The sequence below is a fragment of the Nomascus leucogenys genome, chromosome 18 (genome assembly GCF_006542625.1).
Source record: "Nomascus leucogenys isolate Asia chromosome 18, Asia_NLE_v1, whole genome shotgun sequence".
Lineage (NCBI taxonomy): Eukaryota > Metazoa > Chordata > Mammalia > Primates > Hylobatidae > Nomascus > Nomascus leucogenys.
This window is the reverse complement of record NC_044398.1, coordinates 83,405,214-83,415,448: the sequence shown is the minus strand read 5'-3', so window position 1 is coordinate 83,415,448 and position 10,235 is coordinate 83,405,214. Positions and strand designations below refer to the sequence as shown.

At 38.5% G+C, this 10,235-nt stretch overlaps 1 protein-coding gene across 1 annotated transcript; it reads left to right on the top strand.

Moving 5' to 3' along the window:
* The first annotated feature begins 494 nt into the window (after positions 1-494).
* Positions 495-3,057, top strand: GCNT4 (glucosaminyl (N-acetyl) transferase 4). The gene has a single exon (XM_003266071.3). The coding sequence runs from the start codon at positions 495-497 to the stop codon at positions 1,854-1,856; it is 1,362 nt and encodes a 453-aa protein (XP_003266119.1). The 3' UTR covers positions 1,857-3,057.
* Positions 3,058-10,235: the final 7,178 nt, after the last annotated feature.

The window sequence follows — 10,235 nt, the reverse complement described above, 5'->3', positions numbered from 1 at the left end:
GTGGGGTTCCCTGCGCTTTCCTTGTTTAACTTCAGACCTGGATCTAATCGGGATCTGGAGGTAGAATCAAGACGAATGTTCCTTTTGGCCTTAGGTGAGTCCTTTGCACCTCTGATGCCCTCTTGATGACATCCAGTTCTCTAGACCTCTGCCCAAACCAGAGCAGTCCCTCCTCAAATATGCTAAGCAGAAATGCAGACAATACAAGACACACTATATTTATATTTTAGGAGTTTACATTACCTTCGCTTCTATTTGGAAACCAACATCTGTCAAAATTAGGTATAGTTAACACAGAATACCCCAAAATACCACCATTCTTCATGATTCCATTTCCTTATTTCTGGATTCTTTCAAGGGTAAAAACGTTGTTTCATTCATCTTTGGGGCCAGCATTCTGCCTAGTATGTGGTAGGCGCCCAGTAGATTTTGGATAAACTGACCTGATTTTCTCTTAATATTCCAACTGGATTATTTCTTTCTCCTCTTACAGAATGAAGATATTCAAATGTTATTGTAAACATACCCTGCAGCAGAAAGTTTTCATCCTGTTTTTAACCCTATGGCTGCTCTCCTTATTAAAGCTTCTAAATGTGAGACGACTCTTTCCGCAAAAAGACATTTACTTGGTTGAGTACTCCCTAAGTACCTCGCCTTTTGTAAGAAACAGATACACTCACGTTAAGGATGAAGTCAGGTATGAAGTTAACTGTTCGGGTATCTATGAACAGGAGCCTTTGGAAATCGGCAAGAGTCTGGAAATAAGAAGAAGGGACATCATTGACTTGGAGGATGATGATGTTGTGGCAATGACCAGTGATTGTGACATTTATCAGACTCTAAGAGGTTATGCTCAAAAGCTTGTCTCAAAGGAGGAGAAAAGCTTCCCAATAGCCTATTCTTTGGTTGTCCACAAAGATGCAATTATGGTTGAAAGGCTTATCCATGCTATATACAACCAGCACAATATTTACTGCATCCATTATGATCGTAAGGCACCTGATACCTTCAAAGTTGCCATGAACAATTTAGCTAAGTGCTTCTCCAATATTTTCATTGCTTCCAAATTAGAGGCTGTGGAATATGCCCACATTTCCAGACTCCAAGCTGATTTAAATTGCTTGTCGGACCTTCTGAAGTCTTCAGTCCAGTGGAAATATGTTATCAACTTGTGTGGGCAAGATTTTCCCCTGAAGTCAAATTTTGAATTAGTGTCAGAGTTGAAAAAACTCAATGGAGCAAATATGTTGGAGACAGTGAAACCCCCAAACAGTAAATTGGAAAGATTCACTTACCATCATGAACTTAGACGGGTGCCTTATGAATATGTGAAACTACCAATAAGGACAAACATCTCCAAGGAAGCACCCCCCCATAACATTCAGATATTTGTTGGCAGTGCTTATTTTGTTTTAAGTCAAGCATTTGTTAAATATATTTTCAACAACTCCGTCATTCAAGACTTTTTTGCCTGGTCTAAAGACACATACTCTCCTGATGAGCACTTTTGGGCTACCTTGATTCGGGTTCCAGGAATACCTGGGGAGATTTCCAGATCAGCCCAGGATGTGTCTGATCTGCAGAGTAAGACCCGCCTTGTCAAATGGAATTACTATGAAGGCTTTTTCTATCCCGGTTGTACTGGATCTCACCTTCGAAGTGTGTGTATTTATGGAGCTGCAGAATTAAGGTGGCTTATCAAAGATGGACACTGGTTTGCTAATAAATTTGATTCTAAGGTGGACCCTATCTTGATTAAATGCTTGGCAGAAAAGCTTGAAGAACAACAGAGAAACTGGATCACTTTGTCCTCAGAAAAGTTGTTTATGGATAGAAATCTCACAACCACATCATGATAGTAAAATCAGGATGGAAATAAGAGGGTGCCTGATAAATGGAGTCAGTATGGAATTGAATACTACACTATGCCCAATACTGTTTAAACTCAGTCCTCCCATATTTTAAAAGGTGTCCAAAATTCCATACACAAGGGAAAGTGATCTAGCCTTTGATGTTATTAGCCTGCAGTTGGCTAGGTTTTTTTAATGTTTGTTTTTGCTTGTAATCTCACTGAGCTAAATCAGAGATCTTAAACATTCAGTCAGTCATCAAACATTATTGAGCACCTAACTGTATGACAGGCACTTTTTTAGAGACTGCAGCTTATCCTCATCATAGCAACCTCGGTATCTTTAAGTTCTCCATGTAATAGTCAGGATTCTACTGAAGAAGCTTCTGAAGTTTGTGGTAATCATCCGATCATATGAACCACCCATTTCAGAGTAGTGCTTAAGTACTGTGACCAACACTCCACTTGTCTCTTAGCTCAGCTTCCAAGACATTTCTTAACCATTAGAGCAGAGGAGGAAAGACTTACTACCTCAGAAAAATCTCAAAGAATAGTCCAATTTCCTGCTTGCCAAAGCATAATCTGCCTTTTGGTGCATTACTTGGTCAATTCAGGGTTGAGAAGACTGTTGGGGGGCATTTATAGTGTATGAAAGTTAAGGAAGGGGGTGAGGATATGGGTTGGGACAGGTAGTACCTAAAGAGGAGCGAAGGGATTTATACAACATTTTTATCATGTTACAAAACAGTATCATGAATGGCCTCCTTTTTAATTCAACTGTTTCTTTAAAATGCATTTACTGATTTAAAATAAGAACTGACCAATAGCTCCAAGTGTCACACACCAGAACATTAGGCCTAAGTCCTCAATTCATAAGTTATCATTCTAGATAAGTTTCTTTACAATGGAATACTTTCTATGGAATCATTATAACTCTGTTGTATGGAACTATCAAGCTAAGAGTCACTAAATTTTCTTGAAAAGGTTGGGTGAAATATGACAGCTTTCTAAATTAATTTTTATAGTCATTTAAAATATTTTCCTCTCTGGCAACTGTTCAACTGGAATCCAGATTTAAAGTGATAAAAGCTCTAAGTTTCTTGAAGTCTTTTTCTCAGCTTAGTTCCAGAGAGAAAAAAGCTAATTTTCCTAAGGACACAGCAAGAATATTCATTAAGGATATTTTATAAAACCCACACTTGAGAAAACCACCAAATGAGTCAAATATATATATATAATATATTTTTTATACATGTAATCTATATAAAATATATATTTTATATGTATGTAATATATATTTATGTTATATATTAGATATAGAAAAATTCCATTACATATATAATATAATATATAATATATACTTATACATTATGTTATATAATATATACATATATACATATATATATAATATATACATATATACATATATTATATATATAATATATATAATGGAATTGTTCTAGAAGTAAAATGGGGTAAGAATGTGGCTCTGAGAATAGGCAATAACATTTTCACCAGTCTCTTGGGAAATTGTAGAACTCATGTAAAAATTTCTTGGTCATCATATGTCTCAATAGCAGCCTCATTAAATAAAGATGTAGCCTCAGATATTATATTTAAAGATGTAGTAAATCAAGCCCAAAATAGGACAATTTGGAAGATTTAAGTATTACATATTTTTTAAATGTCTTATGTTCTAAATGTGAAATGCACTTTGCTCATTTTAAAGTTCATAATACTAACTGCCAACTGACACCACTTCTCACTCCCTTCTCTTGAACTCATTTTTCTCCCTTTTTATTTGCCCCTTCAAATTACTTCATTCTTCAGAAATAACTATTACCAAGCCCCCTTCTTCAAAATAAGTAAACACTGTATACAGCTAAGTTCTGCAAAAGATCCATACCCGTTCACTCGTGTGTGACCATGGACAGGTAGGTCACTTTGGTCTCTATGAACGTCAGTTTTCCAGATCTTTGAAATGAGCACTTGTATGCCTATCCTTGCTTCCACACAAGTTTTTTTTTTGTGTGTGAGAATCGATTGAAATAGTATATGAAGTGATTTAAAAATAGGTACAAACTATTGACATTTCAGTGTCAGAGAGTGATACCTGTAGTAGTATAAGGCAAACAAAGGTCCAACCTCATTGAAAGACTTAAACATTTACCTTTTCTGAAAAACTACTGAAATATAAAAAGAGGCCCCAGTCACAGGGGCAACTTCTGTAACCAAATCCAGATCTGAGGAAACTCCCGTAATCCCATTTGGGGTTTCTTTCTAAGCCAATACGGTTACAGGTTGGTACAGTGACTTACATTGAGAATGGGACTACAAATACTTTTCCCACCATCTAGGATGAAATACACAAAATCCTGTTGAAATCTTGGTTTTTATGCCTTTGGTCATCAGAATAAACGTAAATGCTGAAAAACAAATAATCTCCTGATCCAGTGTCTTGCCTCCTGGTGAGAAATGATTCTATCCCCTGTTTTTTGGGAAATTTCCAAAGTTGTTCATCACTTAAATGCCGTATTCAAAGGGAACATGGAAGGATGAAGCGGAGAAAGTGCCTTCGAGACATACACATATTTCTCTGGACTCAGTCTGTTAACATTTCAGGGAGCTTGTCAGATCACACCTTTTTGCCTTGGAAATCCTACAGATTTCCTTACGCCTTCATATCTGATTCTTCCCTAAAACCTTTGGGTATGATTTCCTCCCTGGTCTTGAGAATGTCCTGCAGTCTGTGTTTTATAATTATTCTTTGTATTTATTGAATCTAGACTTTAAGTTATTCAGAGATCAGACCAGAACCTTAGAGTTTCTAAACTGTATGTGGATATTAAACAATATTAATAATGAAAGAGCTACCAAAATAGTCTATATTGTGTGAACAATCTCTTGTGATATTAGACGTATTTAAAGACCAGTGTTGCTGCTATTTTTAATATTTTGGTTAATTTAAGTGAAATGTACATATTTAAATTTGAAGATTTATCTTGCCCTTCAGAATGTGAAAATATACTTGCATATATTTTGACATATTTCATGGAAAATAAAAATGATAATCCACTTTGTGAATGTAAGTGAATGTATTCTTATGTATGTTATTATAAATGATTTTTGTTTGCATTGATGATGAAATGAGAGTTTTGGGGGCTTTTTATACATTTATATCGACTGGTCTCTAAATCTCCTGTTTTGTTTTCTTATCATTTTTGAAATACAGTTCCCATTACATGAGTTTTAAATAGATTGGTGTTTCATTTTGTATTATGCTACTACTAGATGTTGATTCTCTGGTAATGTAAAATAAAATGTGCTCCAAAAACCCAAACCCTTGGACTTTATGAGCTTTCCTTTCTCTGGTTTTGCTGATGCCCCACGAAGATTCTTTCAGTTTATGGCACTTGCCCCTTATTTAAAGAGCAGAGTTAATTTCACTTCAGTGTAAAAGAAATTCAGCATGTGTATTATACACAATATAGGCACATGAACTTAAGCCGTTTAATTTGGTAAAGTCTCAAAGAATCTTCCAGGATTTCCCTGTCTTAGTCCTACTTCAGGTTGGTTTCTTCTCTAAGATTAATAAGATAAATACTCTTGTTTCCTTGATTACTTTATGGAAGTAGTTTTCAATAGGGTAGGTTGAGCTTTTTATCCCAGGTCCCTCGCTTCCTGGAAAATCAATATCCTTCCCTTTCTACTTGTTTTTTTTTTTTTTTTTTTTTTTTTTTTTTTAGACGGAGTCTTGCACTGTCGCCCAGGCTGGAGTGCAGTGGTGCCATCTTGGCTCACTGCAACCTCCACCTCCCGGGTTCAAGTGATTCTCCTGCCTCAGCCTCCCAAGTAACTGGGATTACAGGTGCCCGCCACCACGCCCAACTAGTTTTTTGTATTTTTAGTAGAGACGGGGTTTCACTGTGGTCTCGATCTTCTGACCTCGTGATCCGCCCGCCTCGGCCTCCTAAAGTGCTGGGATTACAAGCGTGAGCCACCGCGCCCGGCCGAGGTGCTGCATTTCTAACAAGCTCCCTGGTGGTGTCAATGCTGCTGGTCCATAGACCCACCCCTCTTTAAAACACAAGAATCTAGATCACTGCTTCTCAGCACCTGCTACATATTAAAACCCTCTAGGCTGCTTTTTATTAGGGTAAGCTTAGGTGCAGGGATTCGTAGGAGCTCCCAGGAGATTCTAATGAATAATCAGTGAAAACCACCCCATTGGAGGCTCTAGTGGCAGCAGGAATTGGGTGGCCAGCGGATGAATCCCTGGCGGGCGAAAGGTGAAGCATGGTCACGGGAAAGTGGAGGTCCTGGCTCCGGAAGGTCTTTGTTCCTCTGCATGCCCTGTCTCCCTTCGCTGTCCCTCACCTTTGCTCTCCCTTTTCTCTATTGTCCCTGCCAATCCACCCCCTTCCTAAAGCATCTTCTCAACAAGAAAAAAAGCTGAACCAACTGAAAACCAATACTTTTCTTAGATCTATCAGAAAATTGAAATCACAGGACAAACCTCACTCTGAAAATTGGAGACACAGGCAAATAAAGAGGATCCCAACTTAACAAGAATAGAAGCCCACATCTGGAGCACACAGGTAGGAGCACTGAAACTGAAATTGGCAAATTTCCGAACGCTCACTGTGGGCAGTATTGAGTTAAAAATTCCAGATGCCCCAGTTCTAGGGCACACAGCCCAGGTTTTGTTGTATCTCCACGGGCCCCACCAAATTCTCAGGGTGAAGACTGGAGAAAAATTTCTTCATGCTTCCAATAGATGGAGGGGAAAAAAGCTGTGGCTTCCAGGAAATAAATCCGAAAAAGATGTTGGGATTCAAAAACAACTGTAAATCTGAGCAAGCATGCAGTTCAGCACACAATCAGTGATGATGAGTTATTAGATGCTAGCAACCACGCTAGGTGCTGGGGATTGAGGATGAGTAAGACCGGCTCCCTCTCTTCCAGGAACTCTAGTCTGGTGGGAAATGCGTATGTGTAAACAACTATGTCAGAGATTAATTGTTACTGCTCCTCATGTCTCATCTCTCCTTCTTGCATAATAGAACCCTCCTTTTAAGCTGAGCGTGTGCATCTCAGGATAAAGAGTACATATCCCAGCCTCTCTTGCAAGGCAGGTGTCATCATGTAAGAAGTATTGGCCAATGGGATGTAGTAGAAGTTTTTTGTGCAACTTTCTGAGACATGTTCTTAAAATAAGGGATGTCCGAGTGTTAACCCCCGGTAACTGTGGATATAACCTTAGTTGGGGAAAGGGTCATGCAGATATAATTAAATCAAGGATTTCAAGAAGAGATCATCCTGGATACAAAGGGTGGCAGCTCTCCTCCCTTTTCTTTCTACTGGCTGGAAAGCAAATATCTTGGATAACGAGGTGGAAACCTCAACTAAAAGCCTGGGTTTCTGATTATTATAAAGTCACTATACCAGCCTGTATATATGTAATTCTAAAGAGACACAGCTTGATACACTTGGTACACTTGAGCCATTTGCATGCATTCTTTCATTCCACAAGTATCTCGTGAGGGCCTTATATGCTAGGCACTGGGCATACAGCAGCAAAATACAGCCACAGAATGTGCCCTTAAAGCCAGCTTTTTTATTTTTTGTAATTTAACAAAATACAAAAATTTTATTTTTATATAATTTCAGATTCCACATTGAAATTTTATTTATTTTTTAATTTCCAACTTTTATTTTAAGTTCAGGGGTACACAATATGCAGGATGTGCAGGTTTGTTACATGAGTAAATGTATGCCATGGTGGTTTACTGCACAGATCTTCCCATCACACAGGTATTAAGCCCAGCATCCATTAGCTTTTCTTCCTGATCCCCCTCCCTCTTCCCACCCACCCACCCCCCACCCTCCAATAGGCCCCAGTGTGTATTGTTCCCTCCCCACCTCCGTGTGTCCTCATCATTTAGTTCCCACTTATAAGTGAAAACATGCGGCATTTGGTTTTCTGTTCCTGCATTAGTTTGCTAAGGGTAATGGCCTCCAGCTCCATCCTTGTTGTGCAAAGGACATAATCTCATTCCTTTTTATGACTGCATAGTAGTCCATGATATATGTACCACATTTTCTCTATCCAGTCTATCACTGATGGGCATTTAGGTTGATTCCATGTCTTTGCTATTGTGAATAGTGCTGCAATGAACATACACATGCATGTGTCTTTATAATAGAATGATTTATATTTCTTTGGATATATACCCAGTAATGGGAATATTGGGTTGAATGGTATTTCTGCCTCTGTGATCTTTGAGGAATCCCCACACTGGCTTCCACAATGGTTGAACTAATTTACACTCCCACCAACAGTGTAAAAGCATTCTTTTTACTCCACAACCTTACCAACAGCTGTTGTTTTTTAACTTTTTAATAATCACCATTCTGACTGGTGTGAGATGGTATCTCATTGTGGTTTTGATTTGCATTTCTCTAATGATCAGTGATGTGGAGCTCTTTTTCATACGTTTGTTGGCTGCATGTTTGTCTTTTGAGAAGTGTCTGTTCATGTCCTTTGTCCACTTTTTAATGGGGTTGTTTGTTTTTTTCTTGTAAATTGTTTAAGTTCCTTACAGATGTTGGATATTAGACCTTTGTCAGATAAATAGATTGCAAAAATTTTCTCCCATTCTGTAGGCTGTGTGTTTACACTGTTGATAGTTTCTTTTGCTGTACAGAAGCTCTTTAGTTTAATTAGTCATATGTCAAGTTTTGCTTTTGTTGCAATGGATTTTGATGTCTCTGTCATGAAATTTTTGACTGTTCCTATGTCCTGAATAGTATTGCCTAGGTTTTCTTCTAGGGTTTTTATGGTTTAGGGTTTTACATTTAAGTCTTTAATCCATCTTGAGTTGATTTTTTTATATGGTGTAAGGAAGGGGTCCAGTTTCAATTTTCTGCATATAGCCAGCCAGTTCTCCCAGCACTATTTATTAAATAGGGGATCCTTTCCCCATTGCTTGTTTTTGTCAGGTTTGTCAAAGATCAGATGGTTTTAGGTGTGCAGTCTTATTTCTGGGTTTTCTATTGTTTCCCATTGGTCTATATGTCTGTTTTTGTACCGGTACCATGCTATTTTGGTTACTGTAGCCTTGTAGTGTAGTTTGAAGTCAGGTAGAATGATGCCTGCAGCTTTGTTCTTTTTGCTCAGGATTGCCTTGGCTGTTTGGACTCTTTTTTGGTTCCATTTGAATTTTAAAATAGTTTTTCCTAATTCTGTGAAGAATGGCAATGGTAGTTTAATGGGAATAGCGTTGAATCTCTAAATTGCTTTGGGCAGTATGCCCATTTTAACGATACTGATTCTTCCTATGCATGACCATCGAATGTTTTTCCATCTGTTTGTGTCATGTCTGATTTCTCTGAGCAGTGGTTTGTAGTTCTCCTCGAAGAGGTCCTTCACTTCCCTTGTTAGCCATGTTCCTAGATATTTTATTCTTTTTGTGGCAGTTGTGAATGGGAGTTCGTTTGTGATTTGGTTCTTGGTTTGCCTGTTGTTGGTGTATAGGAATGCTAGCGATTTTTGCACGTTGATTTTCTAAACTGAGACTTTGCTGACGTTGCTTATCAGCTTAAGAAGCTTTTGGGCTGACATAATGGGGTTTTCTAGATATAGGATCATGTCTCTGCAAACAAAGATACTTTGAGTTCCTGTCTTCCTATTTGAATACCTTTTATTTATTTCTGTTTGCCTGAGTGCCCTGGCCAGAACTTCCAATATTATGTTGAATAGGAGTGATGAGAGAGGGCAACCTTGTCTTGTGCTGGTTTTCAAGGGTAATGCTTCTACCTTTTGCCCATTCAGTATGGTATTGACTGTGGGTTTGTTATATATGGCACCTATTATTCTGAGGCATGTTCCTTCAATACGTAGTTTATTGAAAAAACAAATTTTTTTTTGAGATGAAGTCTTGCTCTTGTCACCCAGGCTGGAGTGCAATGGCATGATCTCAGCTCACTGCAACCTCTGCCTCCCGGGTTCAAGCAATTCTCCTGCCTCAGCCTCCCGAGTAGCTGGGATTACAGGTGCCTGCCACCACGCCTGGCTAATTTTTGTATTTTTAGTAAAGACAGGGTTTCACCATGTTGGCCAGGCTGGTCTCAAACTCCTGACCTCAGGTGATCTGCCTGTCTCGGCCTCCCAAAGTTCTGGGATTACAGGCATGAGCCACCGCACCTGGCCATTGAAAGTTTTTAACGTGAAGGGATGTTGAATTTTATCAAAGGCCTTTTCTGCATCTATTGAGATAATCCTGTGGTTTTTATCTTTAGTTCTGTTTATGTGATGAACCACATTTATTGATTTGCATATGTTGAACCAGCCTTGCATCCTGGGGATGAAGCCTACTTGATCATG

What these genes read in the sequence shown, in the direction of transcription:
- GCNT4 (XM_003266071.3), top strand. Translation starts at nt 495, where the DNA reads ATGAAGATATTCAAATGTTATTGTAAACATACCCTGCAGCAGAAAGTT.